General features: G+C 43.6%; 2 protein-coding genes across 5 annotated transcripts in view; one reads left to right on the top strand and one right to left on the bottom strand.

The window, feature by feature from the left end:
* The window catches only part of SLC31A1 (solute carrier family 31 member 1), a 39,587-nt gene extending 34,259 nt beyond the window's left edge, over positions 1–5,328 (bottom strand). The window contains exon 1 of the mRNA XM_075560350.1: positions 5,190–5,328. The gene's annotated coding sequence lies outside the window, so the exon portion shown is untranslated. The remainder of the gene's footprint in view (positions 1–5,189) is intronic.
* Positions 5,329–5,501: 173 nt separating this feature from the next.
* FKBP15 (FKBP prolyl isomerase family member 15) overlaps positions 5,502–27,447 on the top strand; it is a 51,391-nt gene continuing 29,445 nt past the window's right edge. For 2 of the 4 annotated variants that reach the window (XM_075560345.1, XM_075560343.1), the window contains exons 1-9: positions 5,502–5,664; positions 11,695–11,810; positions 18,015–18,099; positions 18,592–18,661; positions 19,530–19,604; positions 19,921–20,019; positions 22,907–23,056; positions 25,334–25,402; positions 26,793–26,939. In XM_075560345.1, coding sequence (XP_075416460.1) covers positions 5,612–5,664; positions 11,695–11,810; positions 18,015–18,099; positions 18,592–18,661; positions 19,530–19,604; positions 19,921–20,019; positions 22,907–23,056; positions 25,334–25,402; positions 26,793–26,939 — 864 coding nt within the window. In that variant the 5' untranslated portion in view covers positions 5,502–5,611. The remainder of the gene's footprint in view (positions 5,665–11,694; positions 11,811–18,014; positions 18,100–18,591; positions 18,662–19,529; positions 19,605–19,920; positions 20,020–22,906; positions 23,057–25,333; positions 25,403–26,792; positions 26,940–27,447) is intronic. The other 2 variants (XM_075560344.1, XM_075560342.1) reach the window with 1 other exon arrangement.

Here is a 27,447-nt window from a genome sequence, read left to right as displayed (position 1 = left end):
TGAATTCGCTGTAGCTACATTCTAGTCATGTAGCATTTAGCAAACCATCTAAATCAGTATTTCTCAGTTAATGCTGGGATAATAAAGGGTTGGGGGATATTGGATGGGTGCAAAAGCAGATACCAATATTTTATCCGGGATTATAGACTATAGTACAAAAGATTTTGATTGCTGAGCGGTAAGTAATTTTTTTCTAAAAAGGGGGCAATAGGCCAAACACATTTGGGAACAATTGATCTGAATCCTGTAAGAACTTCATTTATTCATTTGAAAAACATGTAAAAATACCTACTTTGTCAATCTCACCGGGTTGTGAGGCTCAAATAAGATAATATGGATCAAAGTATTTTCTAATCATAAAGTCATAGATTATATATTATAATATCTTGCTTATTAGATGAGGAAATTAATGCTGAAAGGAGATGTCTAAATCACAAACTGGATTCACTTTCATGTCACCTAAACTGTACAGTCTGATTTAAGGAGTGTTGGTGCAGTGCGATCAGCATTGAGCGGCTAACCAAAAGTAGGCGGTTTGAAACCACCAGCTACTCCACAAGAGAAAGATGACACAGCTCCTGTACAGATTCACAAGCCTGGCATGTGGCTGCTAAGATTCAGACTCGATGTCCCTAACAACACAGCCTGATGCAAAGAACACTGGCTAGTCAGAATCTTATATATTGGCAACGCAATTCTTTAATTGCCTTCTTGTTATAATCCCAGGCAGAAAGGTCTTCCTTGTTCAAACCTTCCTTTAGTTATATAGAATTTCAATGCTGTTAGATTGCCTGGGAATCATAGTGAGAATGAATTTAATATGAGATAGAAATCAGAAAGATTTTAACTGTTTTTTTTCATTCAATAAAATAAATCCAATTGATTACATTATATAACAAAACAGGAAATTATGTCCCACTCAAACATTAATTAATAAGGTATAATCCAATGAAGTACATGGTATTATGTGACACCTAGTCTGTTCTGTCTCACAGTGAGCCTGTAGGGCAGAAAACAACAGAGTTCCCAAGACTGTCATCTTTATAACATCAGATTGCCACATTTTTCTCCTGTTGTTTCACAGTTGAGCTCTTAACCACTGTGCCACCAGGGTTCCTTAAAAGTCTATTAAGTGAATAAATACGAACATGAGAAAAGCTTTAGTTGTTTCAGATAAGAGTCTTTTTTTGAATGCAATACACAAATAAATACAATTAAAAATGCACCACGAGAAAGATTATGCCCTAGCTTGTGTGGATGCTGATAAAAGGTTAACAGCTGACAAAAGGATGGGAACAGGAGCAGCATTCTTCTTTCTTCCATTTAAAAAGTTCAGTTACTAGTGTTCTACACTAGCAGTGTTCTACACTGCTTCAAAATCACCTAAGTACTTAGCACAGCATTGTAACAGCTCTACTATCTCCCTAGAACAAGACTCAGCTTGACTAATAAAAGTCTTCTAATGCTTCACTGGCTGACTGAGTTTTGTCCTCGTCTGCATTCCCCCAACCACTTCCCATTACTTGTTTTTGCAATGTAGACTTCCACCTCCTTATGCTGTATTACATAAAGTCCCCAGTCTACAAAAGCTGGCTGTATACAAAAGCTTAGGGCCATTGTGTAAAGGGAAAGAGGTAGGGTGGACCCTTCTCAACCCCTTCCTTCTCGGCAGGGCTTTGCATTCCTACGGATGGGCCACTCCTCGGGCATGGGGATGTTACTTAAATCATGAAACTGTATCACCCCGAGCAAAGAACTTCAAAAGTACTTCCTTCCCAGGCCCTACTATAAGCTTTTTTATTTTATTTTTTGCATAAACGTTTAATTTTAGTGAAAGCGCCAGACTTTTGAATGACTTGTCGGATTTAGAAACTACCGAAAATGTATTATTTGCTAACTATTGAAAATATATTATTATGCTAAGAGTTGCATGTGGGAGTGGAGGCATCAGAAACCTTTCTACTCCCCAACTCTCCCAAGCATGCCTGGCTTGAAAACCTTGACCGGACAGCACAGTTAGCTGGGGACTGTTCAGTCACTGGTTGAGCGGTCATCTGGCCAGTAGGGTACTTTACTTGCTTTTCCAGTGGTGATTTTCTTTTACTTCTGGGTATGAACAGGATAGCCAAGTGGGAAACAACTCACTGCCACTAAGTCAATTCTGACTCATGGTTGACATTATAAGACAGAGTAGAACTGCCCCTCTCGGCTTCTTTTCCCCTTGGAGCTGCTGGTTTGAACTGCTAAACTCGAGGTAACAGCCCAATTTGTAACCACTACACCCCCAGGGTTCCTTAAGTTAGAAACAAGAAGGAGAGAAACAGACATCAAAATCAGAAGTTTATAAGGCTATTCACATGGAGTGGGGAAGTCTTGTTCTTTACTTCATGTACTCTAAAGCCATTTGGATCTTTAAACATCAGTAAGGAGCCCTGGTGGCTGCTGGTGGCATTGGGCTGCTAATCACAAGGGTTAGTGGTTTGAGCCCGCCAAGCTGTTCTTTCGGAGAAAGGTGAGGCTTTTCTGCTCATGTAAATATGTATAGCCTCGGAAGTCCAAAGGGGGCAGTTCTACTCTGCTCTATAGTGTCGTTATGAGTTGGAATTGACTCAGGTGAGTTTTGGGCAATGCCATCTTAGAATTTTAAAAAATCTACCTCCTATTGAGCTAAGGAGCCCTGGTGGCATAGTGGTTTTGCAATGTGCTGTGGTCCTCAAGGTACTCAGCTCAAAACCACCAGCCACTCTGTGGGAAAAAGAGGGCTTTCAACTCCTCCAAAGAGTTAGTCTCAGAAACTCACAGGGGCAGTTCTACTCTTTTCTACAGGGCTGTGAGTTGGCATCACACTAAATGGCAATGAGCTTTTTGTTATTTTTCTGTTTTTCTTGAGCTAAGTACAACTTGTCGCCTTGGTCTGGGCCTAGGTGAAAGGCAACTTGTGTAAAGTTTATCGTAAATCCTCAATGTGAAACACCAAATCCAGAAGATACAGAGAAGCAAATTTCAATGTTGTAGAAACATCCTTGGTAAAAAAAAGATCCTCATTAAAATGATGGAGATAAAGGCTCAGATGCTCCCTTAGCATTTTCGTGTAAGTGCAGTACTCAGAGGTTTCCTTCTGGACCAGTGCTGGGGAAGAGAGGTTACAATGGCTCTATCAGTTATCCAGTTCCTTTCTTCTCCCCTGAGGGGTAGCCAAGTTCACAGTCTAACCAGACCTGCTACCACAGTGGTTAGATGCCAGTCTCCTCACAGTTTTAACACAGCCTCCACTGCTTTAGCCATCTGAATCTGTACAGCAAACACAAGAAGCAAACCAATAGTCGTATTCCTCAGCTGAATTGAGAAACACTTTGCTTACAGTTACATACATACATCCCTGAGGACTTCAGAAGGGTGATAGAAAAATAGGGGGGGGGAAAGATATTAGATTTTTCCACCAACTTAACCCTCCCCCTGTATTTCTAGCTATGCTATGGTTCCCATCTCTTCCCCTAAAACTTTAGACAACAGTAAAACCACCTTCAACCAACAAAAGAGACAAACCAGCCTAGGCATTTCCCAACAGGTCCACCGGGGGTTTTTTGTTTGTTTTTTTTCCTTTTCTGGAAGCTACCTATCAAAGGCAACTGCCATTGCTGGGCCCTCTGGGTCCTGTGTCCACAAATGCTGACACGGAACTAAGGAATAAGGGAACAAGGATGCGTCCCATTATTCAATCTAAGAAACTGAAAAGGACCTATTCTAGGTCATGGCCTCTGGGTGGCACAAGCAGTTTATGATTGCTTATAAACTAAAGGTTGTTTGTTCATACTCTTCAAGTGGAACCCGTGAACAAAAGCCTGGTGATCCGATTCTGTACAGACCATACCCAGGAGCAAATCGACTGTGTGACACATCCTGGTTACTCCAAATCAGGATCAAACTTTAGGTTGAATGATGAGTCAGGAGTCCCTAGGCAGCACCAATGGTCAAGGTGCTCCATTGCTAATCAAAAGGTTACAGGTTCAAATCCACCCAGAGGTGCCTCAGACGAAAGGCCTGGTGATTCACTTAAAACAAAATCGGTCATGGAAAACTCTGTGGAACCCAGTTCTACTCTGACACCGTAGGGTCATCACGAGTTGGCACTGACTTGACAGCAGTATTTTGTTTGTAATATGACACAGGAGGCACCTAGATGAAACAATGGTCCCTGCCACCTGCGGCATTGCCAGAAGTACAAAGTTCTCTGGTAAAGAGCTCTAACTGCTTCACTTCCATTTCAAACCATCCATTAAAACATTCATTCGGGTACTGGGCACCGGTAGCAGAAGCAGCCCTGAGGAAAAGAACCCTAGTGAGAAACTCCGGGGAAATGGGCGCTACCCCGGGAGACCGTCTACCACACCACGGCGGCGCTTGGCCAGGCCCACTCGGAGAAGGTTCCAAAAACTGATGCAGGCTAACCACAGACATGCCTCCTGTGAGCACCCGGGAGGAAGCGGAGATGGAAACCAGCGATGTTGACTTGGTTAGGACTCTTGCAAGAAGACAAACCCTGGCCAAGGTTGGGGCTTCTCGGGAGTTTCACCCACCCCGAGCCCTCCGGCTCCACGGCACCTCGCGGGCCAGTGAATTACAGGGACACTAGGCAGGCGGCCACGACTTTTATGGGCCACCAGGCTAGCAGTAACCTCTCCACGGGAATCCACGGGGGCCGGGAAGACGACTGCTCCTCACTTCACTGAACCCTGAATCAGGGCCTACGGGTCCTGCCCCGTTCTGCCCTTGACTCCCATTCTAACTTCGGGCCAGACCCCCGTTTCCCTGCGCACAGGAAACCCTGGGCTGATGGCGGGACTCGAGGGCCGAGTTCGATGACCTCTGAGGTCTCGGAGGCTCATGACCACCCGGTACGGGAAGCACTGGGCAGAAAGGCCGCTGAACACACCGCGAGGTGGGAGAGAGTGGGCAAGGGCATCCCGGGCGCGGCGTAGACACGGGGAAACTGAGGGAGCGAGCACCCGGCCCCAAGGTCATCCCAGCTAGTTACAGCAGGGCTCTCGCCGGGAGCTCCGGGCGGCCAGCCCCGGGCCCCTTCTCCTTTCGCCGAGCTCAGGAGGCTGGTGAGGTGGTCCTTGTGCTGGAGGGTAAAGGGCAGTCAGTGGCCGTGCCGGGGTTGCGAAAGGGAGCGGGGGACGCTTTACCTTCTCCGGTCCAGTCGCGCCCCTCTTGCGCCTCTTCACAGAACCTGAGCCCGAAAGCCGCGACCACTGCTCAGAAGCCCCTCTAGTTCTGGCCGGCGCGACGTGTCCACGACCGCCACTAAGGCCACGGATTCCCGCCCCGGACCCGCCCCCGGCCTCGCGGACCAATCCCCGCCCCAGGTTTGGGAGCTCCGCCGCCTCCGCGAGCTGGGCGGGCCCTGACGTCAGGCCGCGCGCGTGCCCGCGAGGCCCTCCCACTCGTCTGGGCCCCACCTCCTCCAGAAGCTGGGCTTCTCGGGGCCCGGCTCTGCGACAGTCCGCTCTGCCGGAAAGCAGCGCGCCCCCGCGGCGTTTTGCGGCGGCGGAGTGACATCTTTGGCTAAGGCCGACTGCCTACCAGCGGCCGGTCGAAAGGCGGCGTGATGTTCGGGGCTAGCGACGAGGACGAGGCCGACTTCCTCTCGCCCTGCGGCGGGTGAGTGACTGAGAGGTGCACACCAGTGGACCTGGCTGAGGGCACTCGGCCGAAGGTTGGAGGGGTCGAGCTCTTCTCAGGCCTCTTCCCGACTTCCGGATCCAGACTTGCTATTTTCTGTTCCTTTTACCCACTGCCGCCCTGTCGCTTCCGATCTCAACACTCCCCAGAATCCGAGCAGAGCTGGACGCTCAACCGAGCTAGGTACTGGAGTCTGGGCCTGTTATTTCCCCTGACTCACAGTAAGACTCCAGGATTCACTTTTTAATTTCCGAGTCACAGTTTGTCCAGTGAAATAAGGGTGGTGGTTAATGACAGCATTCACCTTAGGATTTTTATAGGAGCCAGCTGTTAGGATCGCTTGTGAGACGCCCTCTTCTTCTCCGTGGACAAGCCAGTGACACTTTAGAACTAGACTCTGGTGGATCAACTCCTCTGAAGTCATCTCGAATGCCGCCTTATTGGGTGTTTCCCCTACTCCCACATCCCAGGCTGAATAAACTGCTTCACTTTGTCCACAGCTAAGTTTGGGCCCCTCTATCCTTGCACACCACACCTTAAGAGTATCCCGGAATGGGGGTGTACCCGGCATGGGAACTCACTGGATTATGAGCCTCAATGTACAGGGACTGATTATGTTGCTCATTTCTGCCCAACACAGTACTTGACACACAGTGAATGCTCAGGTAGTACCTGTTGAATGAATAGCTAAGCAGTTGCACTTTATAAACTCTAAAGCTCAAAACCAATTCAAAAAGCTATGGACTTTATGCATATGAGTCTGAGATTGGAGTTTCCCAAGAGAGGCTGATCTCTGTCTCTTGCAGTAATCAGTTTAACCTCCCCAGGTCACTCAACAAGTTGACTGCCTCCAGACAGAGCTGCCAAATTCTGATCCTTGCCGAGCCTTTCTTTGAACATCTCTTTGACAAATTACATACATGCTGAGGAATGACTGAATGCATCAATATGTGCTCCTCATTTTGATAACTGCTAAAGCCAGCGAAGAAGCTGTGCCTGCCCCCACGTTACTTCCAGACCTGTTAGAAAGCATGAATAATCACAAAACGATACTGGTTCTCCATTGGTCTTAAGTAGAATCTTTTGACTTACACTGTGACCAACTCTTACTTCCTGCTACTATGGCTAAGTGGGGGGGGGGGGGTGGCAGCGGACAAGAGGAAGTCCTCAAGGACATGGATGGACACTGTGGCTGCAACAATAAGCTCAGGCATAGGAACAATGTGAGGATGGCGCAGGACTGGGCAGTGTTTCGTTGTGCACAGGGTCGCTTTGGGGAGCAACTGACTTGATGCTACCTAACAAGGACATGACTAACCCTGTTATCTATCCTTGGGCTGCCTTTTCCCCAGCTTTACATGACTTCTATCCACTTGGTTTCACTTATCCCACTTCACATTCTTTTAGTTGCTCAGTTATTTGAGTTAAATCTTGGCTTTCTATCCTACTGCACCGATAACATTCACTAAAGCGTCTGCACATCTCAGCATTCCTGCAGTGCTCCGGCTGTGTAGTCAGCCTCTTCAATGAATGCTCTCCCATACAAACCTGTTATATACAGTTAAGTACTGGGTCTCTTGTAAAAGTTTCAAGGAGGTAGCTTAAATCCACATTCTTTTCTCCAGCGGAGTGGCTTGTGGTTTTGAGCTGCCAACTTTGTGGTTAGCAGCCCAGCGCCCCAATCCACATTCTTAACAGGTGGAAGCATAAGGCTGGAAAGGTATGTGAGAGCAAGCAGTTCACTGCTCCCTTCCAGATTCCTGGCCTGAGGTAAGTTCTCAGGGGCCCAGCTGTGCTGCTTCCTCAAGTAGGCTCAGCATTGAGGTCGGCGAGTGTGCTTTACATGTATCTACTCTGCCGCTGAATGGCTTAGCAAAGAAAGCTAAACAGATAGCTTACTTTCTCCCCCAACAATAACCAGGCACACCAAATCAAATTGCAGATTGAATATATACAAGGGGTAGCCATTGCTCCTTGGGTTTCTTTAAGGAAGTAAAGCATATGACAGTGAACACTGCAGCTACCTTTCGGTTCCTCTTTTATTCTTGAGATTCTCTGCCTTTCTTTAAATGGAATATGTTAACAAGCCAGTGCAGCACCTGTTCATGTCCTATCGTAACTAATTTACTGTATGTATACTTGCTTAGTTTAACAATTGAAGAATTATTTTGATTATGAGAATTATACGCAGTAAAACATACACCAGTTTGAATAGTGAATGGGGTCTTAAAAGCTTGCAGATGGCCATCTAATATTGCAACTATTGGCCTCTTCATCTGGAGCTCAGAAGAATGAAAAAAAAAAAGCTAGACTGAAGGAAACAATTAGTCCAAAGGACTTATGGACTGCACGAACCACAGCTTTCCTTCCCTGAGACCACAGGACTGCTCGGCTCAGGATAATAATAGAAGGTCCTGGATAGAACAGGAGGAAAACAAACTGTAGAACAAAATTCAAAGACATAAGAATGACCAGACTTACTGGTCTTATAGAGCTTGCCTTTTAACACCTTTTTAAGCCCGAACCTTAACCCATCCCTGGGGATCAACTTTCATCCAAACAATCGTGTTGACAACACCAGGGAGGGGCATACTCCTTATTTCAGTCAATCATATGAGACCAAAAGGGCAGCACTTTCCTTAAAACAAAGCTTGAAACAGGAAAGAAGAATTAATGAAGATAGGGAACCTAAGGAGGAAGTGGGAAGAAGGCTGTTACATCAAGGGATTGCAACTCGTGTCACAAAACAAAGCGCGTATACATCATTGAATGGAAACTGATTTGCTCTGGAAATGTTCCCAAACCACAGCAGAAAGTTCAGCAACACTAATAAAACAGTGTAAAGACCAAAAACAGTCTACCGTGTCATCGGTGTCTGCTTGTGCATCAGCTTCAGTGACATATAAGATTATGTGGTAGACCCTAAGGAGCCCTGGTGGCACTGTGGGTAAGCACTGGACAGCCAACTACCAGATCGATGGTTCAAACCCACCAGCTGTCCACCAGGGAAAGATGAGGCTATCTGCTTCTATAAGGTTATGAATTGGGCTGCAATCCGCAAGGTCAGCAGTTTGAAACTACCAGGTGCTTCTCTGGAGAAAGACAGAGCTTTTTACTCTCTTAAAGATTTCAGTCTCAGAAACCCACGGGCAGTTCTACTTTATCCTATAGGGTCGCTATGAGTCAGCACCGACTCGAAAGAAAGCAGAGAGATATGCTCTGTCTGTAAGATTATGGCCTTAGAAACACTCTATGTAGGGTTGCTGTGCATTGGAAGGAGCCCTGGTGTGATGGTTATATGTTGGGCTGACATCCTTAAGGTCAGCAGTTCGAAATCACCAGCTGCGTTGTGAGAGAAAGACAAGGTTTTCTCCAAAACTCATAGGGGCAGCTCTACCCTGCCTTGTAGGGTCTCCATGAGCCAGCATCAACTCAATGGCAGTGAGCAATTCTTCAGAATTGATTTGATGACAGTGAATTTAGAATTAGGTTTGATTTTGGTTTTGGTCATGTCTGTGGTGGTCCCTGGGAAGATTATTTAACTTGTGATTAGCGGCAGCTTCCACAGGGAGAGGGGGTGGGGGTGGAAAGAATGTGTCAGGCAATGGGAAACAGCATGTCCAAAGGCTGGAGATTAGAAAAATCCTGCATTATTTGAGAAATTAAAAATTCCTCAGTGTGGCCGTAGCATAAATGAGAAGTGGCCAGATATGAAACTGTAGAATTAAAGAGATGTCAGGTCACAAAGGGCCTTTTAAACTTGTGGAGTTAGGATTTTTTTTTTTAGTTTGGATTTTTATCTTGGGAGTATTGAGGTATGATTAGGGTTTTGAGCAGGAAAAAGATGGACACAGACTTTGTTTTTGGAAAGATCAGCACATGCCAGGAGAGAATGGGAAAGAAGCAGATAGACGAAGACAGAGATAACAAGGAGGCTGCAGGAATGCGAGCAGGCAGAGATGTTGGCAGTCTGCGGTAGAGAAGTGGCAGTGAGTGTGGGGAGAAGGGAATTGGTGGGGGAAGTACGGAGGAAAGAGAATCAAACGGCCTGGGGCAGGGGAGAACATCGGACATGAAGACCAGGGGGACATTGCCAAGGAGGATGCCCAGATTTCCGTTTTGGTTGTGTCTGTGTACAGAAAATAGTTACTGGAGTAGGCCTGAGACTTTTAACCCTAGAGAGGCTGCATAGATTGTCCTAGCTTGCATCTAGGAACTTAGCTAGTATAGAAATCTCTACACTGGAAGTTTGCTGTAAATAGACTCTTCATGCCTAAACTGTTCCAATGAGTGATTTACATGGAACTCTTTTTTTTTCCCCTCAGAAAGCAGGGAATTTTGGTATCTGTGAAAGGGTACCCTCCATGACCAGCCCCCAATAAAAACTTTAGGTATTGGTTGAGTAATTAAGCATTCTTTGTGAGATTCCACTGGGAGATGACTTGGAAGCTTGTATCTGGTTTCCTGTGAACTTTGCCCGTATACCTTTTTCCTTTCCTGGTTTTGCTTTGTATCCTTTATAAAGAATTTTAACCAAGAGTACAACTATATGCTGAGTCCTCCGAACTTCTTCGTGAACCCCTGAACGCAGGGTGGTCTTGGGGAACACTAGACGAGATTTCCGTGAGAAAGGAGGGAGCACATAAAGACAGGTTTGGCTGATGCATTGGGGTTTGAGGTATGAGTCCTGGTTTGGACACACTGCACCTGTGTTTTCTGGAACATAGCTGTGTGCTCTGGCACTTGGGCAAGTTCTGGGCTGGGGACGGAAATTTGAACATCATAAGATTTGCATAGCACTTGGTGCCAAGGTAAACCAGTGAGATTGCTTAGGCAGAGAAGAAGCTCTGATGGCATAATAGGCTATTCACTGAGCTGCTAACCACACGATCAGTGGTTCAAACCCAACGGTCATTCCATAGGCCAAAGATGTGGCTGTCTGCTCTTATAAAGATTTAAAGTCTCAGAAACCCCCAGGGACAGTCTTGCTCTTTCTTTCAAGGGTCTCTATGAGTCGGTATCAACTTGATAGCAGTGATTTTGGTGTTTTTGGTTGTAGGGAGAGAGAACATGTAACCTTGGGGACATGAGCTTTTAAAGATTGGGCATGGAAGGGGTCCAAGGAATTAAGAAGCCAGAGAGATGTAGTATAAACAGGAGAGCAATCAAATTAAAATTGGCTGATGTCTTATTTAGACCAACCTCCCTCCCCACCCTCCTACCTTCTTGCAGGTTTCTTCACGGAAGCCAAGAGAATATATTTGAATAACAAACGAGTTGGCAGTATGAAAAAGATTATATGGAGGTCAAATAAAAGAAGTGCTAAACTGGGTTTACTAACAGGTTGTTGGCGACCTTAGCAAGAGCTAAGTCAGTGGAGGGGGGGCGGCCCCTAAGAAGCCATTGAGGAAGTGATCAACAGAATGGTCCTGCCTGTTTGATGAGTAAGGGTGGAGTGTAATTTTAGCTCCATGCAGCAAACTAATAGATAGCAGGGGGGAGAGTACTCAGCAGGCATGCCTAGAAACTATGAATTCCTTAAGGCAAAAATTTAGAGTTGAAGACATCATAGAAAGCATTTGGGCCAATCACTTCAATTTGCAGGTAGAGAAATTGAGATCCAAAAAGAAGAAATTATTTGGCTGATATCCTGTGGATGGACAGGGTCAGCTGATGATGTTCGGATCAGAAACGCAGCCTTGGTTGCAAAGACACTTGGCTTCCCACTCGTAGTATTGAAGACTACAACATACATTCAAGGGGGTCTTGGTGAGGTTCAAGGTTAGAGGTGAGCAGCTTTTATCGTGACTCAAGTATGTGTAAATGAATCTCTTGTCCAAGGGCTCAAATAGAAAGAAAATGTTTTGGAAATGACGATGGCAACATATGTACAAGTGTGTTTAATACAATTGAATTATGGATTGTTACAAGATCTGTAAGATTGGCCCCAATAAAATGATTAATAAAAAAGAAGAAATAAATCTCTTGAACTCTCCTTCTTCCTAACAGTGCCAGATTGGCCTCTCTATTTGGACTGGATCAGACAGCTGCTGGCCATGGAAACGAGTTCTTCCAGTACACCGCCCCAAAGCAGCCTAAGAAAGGCCAGACAACACCTGCAACAGGTGAGTTAATTGTGCATTAGGTTTGTGTCTAACAGGTTAGTTGAAGGGTAAGCGGTCATCTCACTGTGGTGGGCCATGTGGTCCACCTCAACTAACTCAGCAGCAGCAGAAGGACCCTCAGTGGCCAGCAGCTGGAGTGAGTGAGTTTTGATGGGAACCAAGAGAGGAAGTGAAGAAAGTGTAAAGAAACTAGACAGTGATACCCTTTGCCATGTCTCTTGCACTTTTCATCCTGTCTGACACAGGAAATATTTGTTGAATGAAAGGAGAGAGAGGGAGACTGGCATTTTTAAGATGCCCATTCTGTGTCAGTCTTGTGTTCCGTCTTTCCATCGGTTGGCTTATTTGAGAGCTAGGCGATGAGACTGCCCCGGGTGTAGAGGCTGAGAGGGGTTGAGGAACGTGATCAAGTTCACATGGCTAGCAAGTGACAGAATTGAATTATGAACCCTGAATTGTGACTAGGGACGGACTCCAAAACTTCTATTCCTTCCTCTAAATACACTTAGCTAACTTTGTGCGTGAACTTGATAGTAGAAGGGGAAAGACTAGCAGTAATAGCCCTGAGCAGACAGGAAGCAAGGACATTAATTAAATATTTGCTGATTAAATATAAAGCCACTGAGTGCCTTTTATATGCTAGGCCCGATCCTGACATTGGGGATATTGTCAGATATTTAGAGTGGAGTAATGGTGACAGATACCATATGGCCCATAATGCTTAAAATATTTTTGGTCTTGTCTTTTACAAAAAGTACTTACTAATCCTTGCAGTAAATATTGTGCCTGCCGCTTTTGCCACTTTCTCTTAGGTTTTTGGCTCTGTTCTACACGCTATAACCTGGTCAGACTTCAATAAACTGTATGTAACTTTATGTTTTCCCAGGTGTGTTTCTTCATCAGCAGGGTGCTTCTGAATTTATTTAAAGTGGTTCAGTTAATGGGAGTGGAGAAAAATAAATAGCCTCAGTTGCTGCCCATTGCCCTAACTTATTTTTCTTGTCAGAAAACAACCAAAACAAAATTGAACTCCCTGCCATTGAGTCCGTGATGACTCATAGCGACGCTACAGGACAGGGTAGAACTGCCCCTGTGGATTTGGGAGCTATGGGAGTCGAAAGTCCCGTCTTTCTCCCTGGGAGCAGGCGGGTTATTAGTCTATCATTGAGATAGACTTCCCCTTTCTCCTCCACCTTTCCCCTAGCCTCGTGATATTGCTACATCCATTATGGTTCCTAGGGTGGCTATCTGTCCTGGATTTGTGTGTCTAGAGCTCTTACTGTTCCAGTGTACATGCTTTGGTGGAGCCAGATTTATAAGGTAGAGCGGGGGTCATGGTAGTTGGGGGATACTGCACCCTAGCAGGGTCTTTTCTTCCTAGTGATCCTTATGCGAGGAGCTGTCCAAATGTTCACAGATGGATTTTGGGTCTCCACTCCAACCCCCCTCGTTCGCATCGCTAATGATTTTTTATTTTGTGTCTTCTGATAGCTGATCCCATTGGCACCTCATGATCACACAGGCTGGTGTGCTTCTTCCATGTGGCTTTGTTGCTTCTCTCCTAGATGGCTGCTTGTTTAACTTCAAACAGGCTCCAGATGCTGTCTTTTCACGATCAGCTTTCTTCACCACATTTGCTTATGCACTCATTTTGTCTTCAGCAATCTTGTCAGGAAGGTGAGCATCACAAGATGCCAGGTCACTAGAACAAAGTGTTCTTACAAGGAAGACCCAATGTCTGTCTGGGCTACTTTGATACTTAACATATAAATATATGTACATAGACCTGTATCCCTATATACTACTATGTTTACATATGTACATGATGCCTATATACCACTATAAATTTATTTTGCCTCCTAGTTCTTCTATTACCTTTTATTTTCCTTCTGTCCCCCTACCATGTTTCACCTTCATTTGGCTCTCTCTAATTCCTCTCAGCTACATTGCACTTCATCAAACCCTATCAGGCCTTCTGCACACTCCTTGCCATCGATTTTAGATCTTTTGTTGTTCCCTTGACCCTGGGTTTATTGGCTAACCCCTCCCTTTTCCCCACCTACCTGTCTCCAGCTCCCCCACCCCCACCCGACCCCCACACCAATGGTCTGTTTTCTCCTCGGGATTGTTTTTATCTTGCCTGTCTTATTTAGATAGACAAGAAAGAAAATTAAAAAGGGCCCATAAATAGTTCCAGGTCTGTCTCCTGACCCTTATGTATGTTTCCCGATTGAGTCTGATAAGGGGCCCAGCCCTGCCCTTGGAGTCTGAAGTCTGTTTTCGGCTTCCTCAGGGACTTTGCTTTGCTCCCTTCATGTTTTGCCCCAGTGTGTGGGGTCAGACCAGGTACAGTTCCTGCACTGTGTGTACAGTGCTGTCCCCTATAGCACTTTGGGTCACTGGGGGGACATTGTTTTTGTGGTGGGGCCGGCCATAAGGCCCTCTTTGGGCCTTGGCTGCCCCAAGCAGGCGTGTTGTCCTCGAGGCTTAGTGGGCCAGGATATGATTCTCTCTCTCTCTCCCTCCCTCCCTCCCTCTTAGTTTGCTCCCATGTGGTCTGGACAGACCCACTACTCTCCCCAGGCTGTATCTTCAGTGCCGTCCTCTGAAGTGCAATCTTCTGGGGAGGGAATCGACGTAGCTGGGATGGGGGCCGGCCCCTCAGACCTCTCTGTTAGTTCGCTGCTTCATGCCTGGATGTTGCCCTCAAGGCTTGGCACACCAGGTTGAGGTTTGGTCTCTCTCTCTCCCTTTCCTGTGGAGACATAAACAATACCCTCCCTGTGGGTGGGTTAGTAGATGGCATAGTTTTTTGGGTTTTTTTGCATAGTTCTTACATGCTAGAGACATCCAAACCCTAAAGATAATATTTCTAACAAAACCAACTGGAAAATATCTTTATAAACCCCGAACTACAAGCATACACCTCAACATGCCCAATGAAAGCCCAGCAAGGTAACCTGAAATTGGAGGGGTTTGTCCACGTTAGTTGTAGGTAGTGTAAGAATTGATGGTGCTATCTAGAGGACTGAACTTTGAAAGTTGCCCATTCGATGACCCTCTGGGATAGGGCTCCCTACTCAGAACCTGCCGGGACTGGCATTAAAATCGAGGAGGATAGGGACATTAGAGGCAAAGGAAAGGTCCATTCCAAATAAAAGTGGGAAGGAAGCCAAGATGTTTTTAACTTTATATAACAACAGCAGAGGCGAGACCTCTGTGAAGTTAGAAAAGCCACTTGCCCCGTGCTTCCTTCTCAGAAATAAGTAACCAATAGGGGTGGCCTCAGGAAAGAATGAGGAAGGAAAAGAACACTCGCTAAAGCAGAAGGAACCCAGGAACCAACAAGCACAACCTATTCTGCCTCAGCATTCTTAATAAAAAGTTGAAAGGAAAAAAATAAGTTAAAAGGAAGAATTTTTCAAGGATAAAAAAAAATTAGACAGAGGGAGGGGGGAGCAGGGAGGGAGGGGGGGAAAAAGAGGACCTGATGCAAAGGGCTTAAGTGGAGAGCAAATGCTTTGAGAATGATTAGGGCAAAGAATGTACAGATGTGCTTTATACAATTGATGTATGTATATGTATGTATTGTGATAAGAGTTGTATGAGCCCCGAATAAAATGTTTTTTTTTAAAAAAGAATGATGGTACCATATGTACAAATATGCTTGACACAATTGATGCATGGATTGTCATAAGAGCTGTAAGAGCTCCCGATAAAATCTTTTAATAAAATAATAATAATTTAAAAATAGACAATAAAATGAATTCAAGAGAAAGTGACAAGTATTGAAGATAGCAAGGTCAACATATTGCTAATACAGGAGTTTCTTTAAGAAGAAAACAAAAGCAGGGGAAAAAGAACAAATACTAAAAATTAAAATTCAAGAAAGCTCTTTTGGAAAATTGTTGAGATCACATATTGAAAAAAATCCTCATGAATGGGATATTTAGGAATCTGATCAGTACTAGTTTTGGAGGGGGAGGAATGCCAACTTAATAAGAAAGAAGCTCACATGGTTGTGGGCTTCTGACCCAATTATCCTACTGGCATCGAGCCAGCTTGCTGTGACGTCCATGGATTCGACAGGGAGAGATTGGGCTGAGTACACAGGGAGAAGCTGTCTGAGTTTGGAGGAGGGTGCGAGGCTGACCTTGTGGAGACATTGGGGCTTTTGTTTGTGTTTAAGGTTTCAGAGTTGTTCTCATAATTCTGGTCTTAGTACCTTTTATCCTAATGTAGATGGCTTCTCCAGAGAAAAGGTTGGTGATAGTATTACATAAAACTGACTGAATAAAAACCATCTTGTGATTTTTACAAAACAATAAGGAAAATTTGAACACCTTACTAAGAAAACAAGAAAAGGACATGTGTAGGCAATTCAGTTTAAAAAAAAATACAGAAGGCTAATGCAAAACTAGTTAGTATAAATGTTAAATATCTGCCTCTCTGTAAGGAAAGGAAAGCAACAATGAGATGGCATTCCTCTCTCTTTACTGCGATATCAAGTTGGTAAAAATTTAAAAGATGTTTCCCTCTGTTGGCAAGGATGCAGAACTTACATACCTACCACCTGTGGGTATGAGTGGCAGTTTTGAAGGGCATTTGGGCAGGATGTAACAAAACTGTACTTTTTTAAAAGTAACACAAATTAGAGATAGACAGGATTCTATGTAGGCATCAAGAGCACTTTAAAGACAATTTTACCCTTGTTTTAGGGACTGTCCTGAAGTTTTTAGGGAAATGCTTATAATAAATACATCAGGTGAGAAAATGAGGTTGTCAAATCATATTAAATTTTATTTTTTTAAAAGATAAGAAAAGTCAGGGCTGGATAGGGCAGAGGCTGTACACTGGTGCATATGAGGGCTGGAGGTACAGGGAATCCAGGGTGGATGATACCTTCAGGACCAAGGGTGTGAGGGACGATGCTGGGAGAGTGGAGGGTGAGTGGGTTGGAAAGGGGGAACTGATTACAAGGATCCACATGTGACCTCTTCCCTGGGAGAGGGACAGCAGAGAAGGGGGGGAAGGGAGACTCCAGATAGGACAAGATATGACAAAATAACGATGTATAAATTACCAAGGGCTCATGAGGGAGGGGGGAGCGGCGAGGGAGGGGGAAAAAAAAAGAGGACCTGATGCAAAGGGCTTAAGTGGAGAGCAAATGCTTTGAGAATGATTGGGGCAGGGAATGTACAGATGTGCTTTATACAATTGATGTATGTATATGTATGGATTGTGATAAGAGTTGTATGAGCCCCTAACAAATTGTTTAAAAAAATTAAAAATAAAATAACTTTAAAAAAAAGATAAGAAAAGTCAAGCTGTCAGGTTTATGTGTACAGAAAAAAAAACTGGGAATAAATACATAGAATGATCAGCATTGTTTATTTTTGGATAGTAGTATTACCAGCCTCCTTTTACCCCTTAGTGCTTTTCCATGAACTGTTCCGTAGTGTACATAACTTTCATGAGGGGCATGAAAGCATGGTGGAATTGTGTCAATATCAAAGACAAATCCAAGCAGAAAATGTTTGAAAATAAGTTCTTGTTTTCCCTGTTCGCGCCAATATTATCTCACTACTTTTCTGTCAACACACATACATAGTAAGTGTAGGTATGTGATTCGCTCGAAATGTCTTGCTTTAAAATATTAGTATTGTTTTAATGCGCTTGACACAATGGATGAATGTATGGATTGTGATAAGAGTTGTACGAGCCCCCAATAGAATGATTAAAAAGTATTAGTGTTGTTTTACAGTACTTTGTGGAGTTAAACAATGGTTGTGATTTAAATATCAGATCATAATTTCCAGTCCCAGGTATAAGGGAATAGGAATAACCTTATCTTCATATGTCACAGCTGGGAAAATATTAGAGAAAAGAAAGTAGATGGATTATGTCTTTACTTTGCAGACAATGGTTGTTGTCTAGGCCAAAGATTCCTTATTTTAACATATGTGGAATCATGGGTTCTAGTCCTAGACTTGCTCTTGTCATTTAAGACATTTGGCTGCTTGGAACTTAGTTTTCTCAAGTTCAGATTGGGTCGGTCATAGGACTAGTGTGTGGGTCAAATGAGCGTCATGAAAGCCTATTCCTTCATTGGAGGGGTAAAGAAGGAATTTAAAAAAACTAAAGATCAAAAATCAGCTTCGAGCAATAAATGAATGACAACTTTGTTTTCTTCTCAATTTTCAGGCAGTCAGGCAACACAGAAAGCGGCAGCAGCTACAACAGGCACCTCCACAGTACTGGTCGCGACTGCAGTCCATGCGTACAGATAGTGAGTAGCTGAGAAGGACTTGTCTTCTGAAGATCGGGTGGGGCTTCAAGCTAATATCTTTCCTTAGTAAGCCTCTTATCATTGCAGACTGGCTACTCAGCTTTCTGTCAGCAAAGCACCAATGAGGCTTTTAGCATTTCATTTGGAGATTCCTAGATCTAAGACTTGCCTGTCTCCTCCGGGAAGTGCTTGTAGCTCAGAACTGCCTTTAGAAGTGGTCATGTGGGTGCTTGTAAGTGCTCAGGCTTTCCAATCAGATATTGTGAATAGTAGATACTTAAAGTGTAAAGAAAATGTGTCAGAGCTTGAAATCATAAACTGTGCACGTCTGACGCTTTCTAGAAACAGAAAGACTAGATTCCCCGCTTCTCAAAAAGTCATTGAGCTGACTCTGTCACAGTGACCTTCCCCACTTCCAGGTGTCAGAAAAGAAAGCTGGTCCTGCGTAGTGCAAGGCAGGACTAAGACTGTGTGCTTTCCTTGCCTCTCCAGCATAAATGGTCACTATGTGAAGCAGGGCAAGTTTGGTGCGGCAGTCCTGGGGAATCACACAGCCAGAGAGGTGAGTGCCTCACGGCGCCTGTCTGTGTATTCAAGTCTCCCAGCTCAGTCTGATGGATTGGCTCTTGTCTTCCGTGTGTGCCCGGGCCCTTTGCAGATCAGGACTAGAATGGTTGTGGGTGTTAAATATGATTGTATATGATGTGAATAGAATACGCATAGAAGCACGATGTATAATGCTCAATGGTTGTGGGTGTTAAATATGATTGTATATGATGTGAATAGAATACGCATAGAAGCACGATGTATAATGCTCCTAACTGAAAACAATGCAAATGCTCATAAGCAAGAGCAAAGAAGAGTAGACGGTGGCATATCCATGTAATAGAATAGTCTAGAGCAATAGCAAAGGACAGAGGACTGGTACGTGAAACAAGGATGACTCATACACATAATCCTGACTAACAGAAGCACGGCACACTATGGGATTCCACGGTATTCGGGTAGAAAATAGCAAGCCTAAGCAGTGACAGAAGTCTGAAAGTGGTTACTTGAGGGTGAGGTTTACTGACGACGAAGGAGCACAGAGGAGTCTTCTGGGGTGTTGAATTGTTTTTAATCTAGGTGGTGATCATGTGGAAATACGTCTATTTATACATAATGTGTATATGTAGGTAAATATGTGTAAAATTTGAATTTAAGATTTGTGCATTTAGTCACCTTTCATATAAATGAAGTCTTCAAAATGAAAATATCTCTAAAGTTAAGAAGTAAGGTCAAAATGAGGAGCTTCAAGGGGTGGGCTGAGTTTCTGTTTCACAGCTGTGTGAAGGGTGGCTCCTGACATCGTAGGGCTAATTTTGTATTGTTTTTTAAACTCTGCTCTTATTTTTTTTCTCTCTCCCTGCTCCATTTTTGCTTGAATACAGTATCGGATTCTTCTTTATATTAGTCAGCAACAGCCGGTTACAGTTGCCCAGATTCACCTGCACTTTGAGCTAATGGTAAGACTCTTCTTCACGTTGGAATCATTAGCTTCTTTGGGATAGCTTTGTAGGGGAGATTACTCTGAGTATATTTGATACACCTTATATCTGCTTCACCCTGAGCACTAGTGTGGGTATCTTAACAAAGCCTCACAGAAAGGTCTCTTTGTTACCATCTAAGCATATGGTCTGAAGTGTGGTTGGTGGAAGATGGGAGGGAAGAATAGAATTCCTTAAGATATCTTTCTTGGTTGTACTTTAGATCCCTCTCCATGCAGTCAGATTTATGCATTTCATTGTTTGTGGTTCAATTATTCCAACATTTCTCCTCCAGGTTCAGCCCAATAACTATAGCACCTTTTATGATGACCAGAGGCAAAACTGGTCCATCATGTTTGAGTCAGAAAAGGCTGCTGTGGAGTTCAACAAACAGGTAATATCTGTTTTTCCTGGGAAACGTAGAACGCATGCCTATAGCACCCTAATTTTAAAGAAAATATATGGAATACATGTCACTGGATAAATACTTATTTTGTGGACCATATACACAGCAGATCACACTCCTGTGTAACAATTTACTGTATAGTGCAGCGGCGTTGTTCGCATTCCTTCCACCGTGTCCCCATTCTCACTCTCCTCCCCATATTGTTTCAGCCTCACTGACTTAGACTCACTGCCCGCTGAGCTCTAAAGTTACTACCGTGGTTAATTTGGTCAGATACAGGTAACTCATTAAAAGAGCACGATGCTCGAGGTAAGCATTCTTTACCAAGTCAGCAAACCTGAAGTTTAGTTTGAAAATTACTTCAGGGGATAGTATTGGTTTAAGGTCCAAAAGTTTTGTCAGGGCAACAGATTTAGGGGTTCCTAGCCTTAATGGATCCCATTAAGGCTGAATTCTATAAGAAGTTTGAAATTCTGTTTCACATTTTTCTACCTTTTGACCACGATGCATCTATTGGGCCCTGGATCAAATGTTCAATTACAGCAGCTGGGTGCCATCTACTTTTTCTGGTCACATGCAAAGGAGATATTGGAGGCAATCAGATATGTAGTCCAGTTCCTTTTCATATACCTGGGCCACTGCCTCTCTGCTTTTTCTGGAAAATAGAAACCAATCATTGTATCTTAGATGGTGCTTGAAAACGTTTAAGACCTCAGGCACTACTCACTAATTTGGAGGCCCCGTAGAAACTCCCAGTGTTAGGCAAATTGGTTGGACAGTTCCATGAAGCCCTGGCTCTATTACTTTGAACCACGAGAGCTAATCCCACAAGGTGTTTGTTTGTACCTAAGTAGTTTCAGCAGCTGCATCTTCTATTTAATTGTTGACTGCCGCTACTGTTGTAAAATCGCATGTAATGCATTTGCATCTTGCCCTTTCTCTGGTGTACGACTTAGTGATATTGATGACATTAGGCAAGTTGTGTGTGACCATAACCTTGAATTGATGCCAAGTTTCATAGAAAAACTCACTACTGCCTAAAGATAATCTACTCCGTTAGTGGAAAACAAAAAAACTACTAAATTTGTCACTTGAGCCTATTGTATTTTAGAGACATACTCGTTGAGAATGAAACTTTTGAAAGAAAAACGACCATATAAAACTTACTTGATTAAAACATTTACCCACCACATAAAGAATAAGTAAAACTATCTTCTCAGGTATTGTTGTACAAGAGGCAAATGACACAGTAATAAGCATCTTTGTGTGTAATCTGTATCCTTCCCCTTCCCCCTTGGTTATTTCCCATGTTAAAATTCTAAATGTGTCAACAAATCCAGATATGCTTAGGTTCTGAATATACTTTGACCCAATGCTTTTCACAAAGACTGCACTATATCACACTCATAATCAATTGTCTGACCCCTTCTAGAAACAGAAGGACTAGGTTCCCCACCATGCCTTTCCTACCACTGAGAATTATCTTTATTCTTTCCTTCTAGTTCTGTTTGCTTGGTATAAAGTGATGTCTCATTTTTCTAGTTAACAGTTATTTGATTGCAGTAATGAAACTTTTTCAAAAGGAAGATGAGTGATAGATTTTTAACATATACCAAAGAAAGTGTTGACTATAGAATATTCACAAAAAATGCATCCAGCTCCTTGGTCCATGATCTGTGCTGATGTGGTGATAGCAATAGGTAGTGTGAGTTCCAGGTGCAGCGTGGTTTTGTAAAGGACCTTTTTTGATGCCTTTTAGAAGTTGTTAGAGGCTCGCTTTTCTTTTTTTTTTTTTAATGCTTTTATTGGGGGCTCTTACATCTCTTATCACAATCCATACATTCATCCATTGTGTCAAGCACATTTGCACATATCCTGCCAGTATAATTTTCAAAGCGTTTTCTCTCTACATGATCCCTTGATATCAGGTCATTTTCCCCCTTTTCTCCCCCGCCACCCTCCCTCCTGAACCCTTGATAAGTTATAGATTATTATTTTCATATCTTACCTCGTCCTCTGTCGCCCTTCACCCACTTTTCCATTGTTCATTCTCCTGGGAGGGGGTTATATGTTGATCCTTGGGATTGATTCTCCCTTTCTCCCCCCACCTTCCCCTGTTCCTCATGGTATCTCTATGCTCATTGCTGGCCCTGAGAGGCTTATCTATCCTGGATTCCCTGTGTGCAGGCTCTTATCTGTAGCAGTGTGCAAGCTCTGGTCTCATCTGATTTGTAAGGTAGAATTGAGGTCATGATAGTTGAGGGAAGGAAGCATTAAGGAACTAGAGGAAAGTTGTGTGTTTCATTGGTGCTGTGCTGCACCCTGACTGGCTCATCTCTTCCTTGTGACCCTTCTGTGAGAGCATGTCCAGTTGTCTACAGATGGGCTTCAGGTCTCCACTCCATGCGCTCCTTACCCACCCCCACCCCCCCACCCCTTCATATTGGCTGTGGTGGTGTTCTGGGGAGGCTCTTTTCTTTTGTCACTTTTTTAAATGCCGAAATAGCAGATCGTAACAGTTTAGCACGCGGGTGATGCTGTTACTTACCAGATAGTGTGTCCGGGCTATATTTGTATTGGCTCAGGCAATTTTCAGAACCACCCTATGTTTTTATCTCCACTTATGAATGGATAATCTAGGGTCCAGAGAGGTTAAGTATTTGACCAAGGTCACAGAATTTGTAAGTGGTTAACTCCTTCGATGCCAAAGCCATCATCTTAGCCACTTTGATTCCTGGGAAGATGACTAACAGGAGTGGCTTGCTTCACAAATGTCTTGTGTTCTTAGTGGATGCAACTGTTTGGAAAGGGCATAATGCGCTGAGTGTGTGCTGAGCCGGACTTCGGCTTATGCTGCTGTGGTTTTATTTTGTAGGTGTGCATTGCCAAGTGCAACAGCGCCCCTGCCCTGGATGTGGTGCTCTCACAGGACCTCGCTGTAGCAGAGGGCTCTGCGGTAGAAGTTGGAGATTCTCTGGAAGTGGCATATACTGGCTGGCTCTTCCAGAATCACGGGCTGGGCCAGGTAAGAAAATGTACGCTTGCAAGTTCCGTTGTTGCTTAAGGAGAGCCAGAGCTATCCCGCATCAGGTGTTACGATTGTGGCTTGCAGCTCTTGTCGGGAAGCCCGGTTTTAGTCACTATCAATGTGTGTGTGTGGCTGCCGTCAGGAGTTCACCTTGCTTGGATCCCCACCAGTGCTCATGGAGTCACTGCTGACCCATAGCGACCCTATGTTCATGACATTGGGTAATAAAAAAATCTGTGCCAAGCCACTGTGGTGCTTCTACTTAGGGAAAGTGGAAACTCACTTCCCAAGTATGTTTGTTAATCGTGCATAAGTATATTTTGTCCAGGAGCCAAGGTGGTACAGAGATTAAAGTGTTGGGCTTCTACCCATAGGTTAGCAGTTCAAACCCACCAGCTGCTCCATGGGAGAAAATTGAGGCTTTCTGCTCTTGTAAAAAGAGAGCGCCTCCATGAGCACTGCTTGTGCATCCAAGCAAGATGAAACCCTTGACACCTTCAGTCTTTCTCCATGTATCATGATGCTGCTTACCGGTTCCCTTAGGAGGATTTTGGTTTTCTTTGGGTCATCCATAGTGGATGCTGCAGGCCCTGATCTTCCTCAGCAAGGGCTTCAAGTCGTTCTCACTTTCAGCAAGCAAGGTTGTGTCACCTGCATATTGGAGGCTGTTAAAAAGCCGTGTTCCTTTCCAGATAGTCCTGCTCCTCGGATTGTTTGCTCGGTATACAGGTTGAATAAATATGGGGAAAGTGTGCAACCCTGGCACACAGCACCTTTCCTGATTTTACGCCATGCAGTATTCTCTCAGTTTTATTCTAATGATTACCTCTTGAACCACAGACAGGTCTGTATGAGCACAGCGAAGTATTCTGGCATGTCCATTCTTCACAATGCTGTTCCGTTTGTTACCAAATGATCTATCTACACAGTTGAATGCCTGTGCATAGTCAGTGGAACACAAGTAAACATCTTTCTGATATTCTCTGCCCTCAGCCCAGAGAAATCTGACGTCAGCAATGATATCCCTTGTTCCACATCCTCTTTTGGATCTGGCTCAAATTTCTGGCAGCTCACTGTTGATCTACTGTTTCACCCACTGTTGAATGGTCTTCTGCAATAATTCCCACCTCCTGGTGGGCCATCTTTCTTTGGAATGGGCCCACATATGGATCTTTTCCAGGCAGTTGGCCAGATTTCCAGTGGTTCATCTTTTAATTGAAACATTTCAATTAGTATCCATCATTCCTGGAACTCTGCTTTTCAAGAATGCCTTAAGGCTGCTTAGACTTCTTTGTACCATCGGTTCTTGAAATGGTTGAATGTCGACTAGTTCTTGTTGGTGCAGTGACTCTGTGTGTTCCTTCCATCTTCTTTGGATGCTTCCAGCATCACTCAATATTTTGCCCATAGAATCTTTAAATACTGTAATTAGAGGCTTTACATTTTTACACCCAGTTCTTTCTGGTGGAGATAAGCTGTGCATGTTCTTCCTTTTTGGTTTTCTAACCCCAGGTCTTCTCACATTTCATGATCATACTTTGTCTATCAGTCTGTCCTTTGTAATTTTTTGTTTAGTTCTTTTATTTCATCATTTTTTTCATGTGCTTTTGCTATTCTACAATCAAGACTACTTTTCAGAGTCTGTTCTGACATCCACTTGGCCTTTCTTTTCTTTGCTGACGTTTTAATGACCTCTTGCTTTCTTCATGTATAATGTGGTTGATGTCCTCCCACGGCTCGTCATGTCTTCTGTCATTAGTGTTCAGTGAGACAAGTCCATTCTTGAGCTCTTCTCAAAATTCAGGTGGGATATACTCAGAAGCAATAGAGTATAAAAGAGCTTTGGGCTGAGTTTTTTTTAAAAAATGGGGTTTTGAGTCCAATGTAAATCTTGATTTGACCTTACTATGTCATTTAAGCTTTTAATTCCCCCCGCCCCAAGGATGCTTCATAGTTTTTACCTTGTTTATTTGGTAGGCTTGGTGTCAGCCTCCAACATATAATTTACTTGAAATTCTTTTATAGACATGAAATGCTTTGATATGCAGAGAGGTCTTAATTATTTTCTGAACCTGGAAAACAGTGTCTCAGAGGTACTCAGTGTAATGTCACATCTTAGCTGTGGCCCATCCTTCAGGTCCTCTCAGAGCTATTTTCCCAGTATATCAACATTTCCCAGTCCAGAAGCCTGTGCTGTCATGTAGTTAGTTGACTATCTTGATGATGATGATAAGTTTTTTAATTGGCTGACTTATCTTACTGATGGAATTGCAGGTTTTTGACTCCACTTCTAACAAAGATAAACTGCTTCGTCTGAAATTAGGATCCGGAAAAGTCATCAAGGTAAAGGCTTAACTCTTTTATTACATAATTCAATCAGCTACAGTTTGCATAATGTAGATTACATTTTGTGAATTTTGCAACCTGGACATAGCTTCTGAGTCTGGAAAGACTTGCCTGAAAAGTCAGAGAGGCCAAATGTGGTTGCCGTCTGCATTCGGAGACTTGTACCTGTGAGGCTACATTGCATATGCATACTTTCCTTGGTCCTGCCCCTTTTCTCCTGTGACTCAGTGGCAGGAAAGCGATGAGGCTTTCTGCAGTCCTAGACCGCCTAGGGAGCAGTTCGACTCTGTCCTGTGACGTCCCTGTGAGTCAAGAGGGATTTCATGGCAGTGGTCTGGTGGTGTTTTTTATGGCCTGACAGAGGAAAGAGGTGGAACGTCTTCCCTGATGTGTGTCGTAGTAATGAGATCATTTGCCTTCTTCTGGGGTATGGTCAGTCAGCACGCCCCAAACAGTGTGAGCGCTAACCGAGGCCTAGCAGCTGGAGCACTGGGGTTGGAGTCCAAGGACCTTGGCTCAAGTTGTGAATTTGTTCATGACCACTATGTAGGTGGTTTAGAAAATGAATATTTTTGCATATGAGGGGTATCATTGTAGCTGGACACATCGATCGATGCGTTCTGAAGTCGTCGTTCATCTGTATGGCAGATAGCTTTTTTTCACTTGACTTCCTTCCCCAGAGTTTTTGGAAGATTTCTTCCTGTAGATCATAGCAGTTAAAGGGGTTAGACTTTGAACCTAGCCAGGTCTGGTGTGAATTGTGGAGAAACTTACCAACTCTGTGTTCTTAGCTGTAACCTCTTGGGATGGTAAGTAAATGTAAACATCTCATCTGTAAAATGGGGATAATGCCACCAACATTTTGATATTATTTTCAGCCTTTATGTAAGCAAATAATAGGTCCGTTCTACCTTTTTCAGCAACTGTGCCCCTCCCCTCCCCCAAAGTATTTGTATAATGTAAAAAAATTAGCACAGGGTGTTTATGAAAAGACTGGGGATGAAGTGAAGTAGACTAAAAAGCTCACAAATACTTGTAGCAAAATCCAGTAAACACAATAATGTTTATAAGACCCTTAGAACAATGCTTGGAAAGATATGCTTACTAAATGATAACTTGTTACAGTTCTTGTACTTCCTCCATTGCTCTCCCCAGGGAAAATAAGTGTATTTCGTCCAACCACAGATATCCAGTGTTTACAAATATGGTTAGAAATGCCACGCTAGGTACCTTGTGACCCATTTGGGTGGAAGGTGACACTTGACCTGTAAAGATAGTGTCAACCTGAAAAACATGGTTGAGTAAAAGCCAATAATCTTGTACTTTGCTTTTTCTTTTTAAGAAAGCTTGTGTCTGACGAGTTTTTCCCCTTTTCTGATTCCTAAAGGGCTGGGAGGATGGAATGCTGGGTATGAGAAAAGGAGGGAAGCGGTTGCTTATTGTCCCCCCGTCCTGCGCTGCTGGCTCTGAAGGAGTCGTAGGGTGGACTCAAGCATCGGACTCCGTCCTGGTGTTCGAGGTGGAGGTTAGGCGGGTGAGTGAAACCACTGTATTGTTTGTGATGTCCTTCCAGGTTGCCTCTTTACTCATTAAGTGAAATAATTTTGTTTGAAAATCAAGTTCTCTAGACATAGATTTTGTTTTTGTATGATTTTAGTTCATGTGGAAAGTGCAATCATTTTGAAATCTTAAGATCAAGGTTTATGTCCTTCTTAGCTTTCTGTATAGTCTAAAAGAGGTTATGGTTTTGAGCACATTAGTTCTCCACATTCTTTCTTTTATCTAATGGTGAATTTTGCCTAATGTGCTTAGCAATTCCATAGCTACAAATTCATCCTATCATTATATTTCACGTAAACATGCAAAGATTCCCCTTTCCTCTTCTGTGTTTGTAATCATAAAAAATGGGAAACAACTTTAATGCCTGTCATCAAGAGATGGATTAAAATTTGGATTTTCATATAGAGGACTTATCGTAACTTTAAAAAATAACCAAAATGTATTGTTAATTTTTTTGAAAGTTACAGAACAGTATAGATAGT

This window comes from Tenrec ecaudatus, chromosome 10 (genome assembly GCF_050624435.1).
Source record: "Tenrec ecaudatus isolate mTenEca1 chromosome 10, mTenEca1.hap1, whole genome shotgun sequence".
NCBI classification, from domain to species: domain Eukaryota; kingdom Metazoa; phylum Chordata; class Mammalia; order Afrosoricida; family Tenrecidae; genus Tenrec; species Tenrec ecaudatus.
The sequence above is the reverse complement of the archived record's forward strand: the minus strand, read 5'-3'. Positions and strand labels throughout refer to the sequence as shown.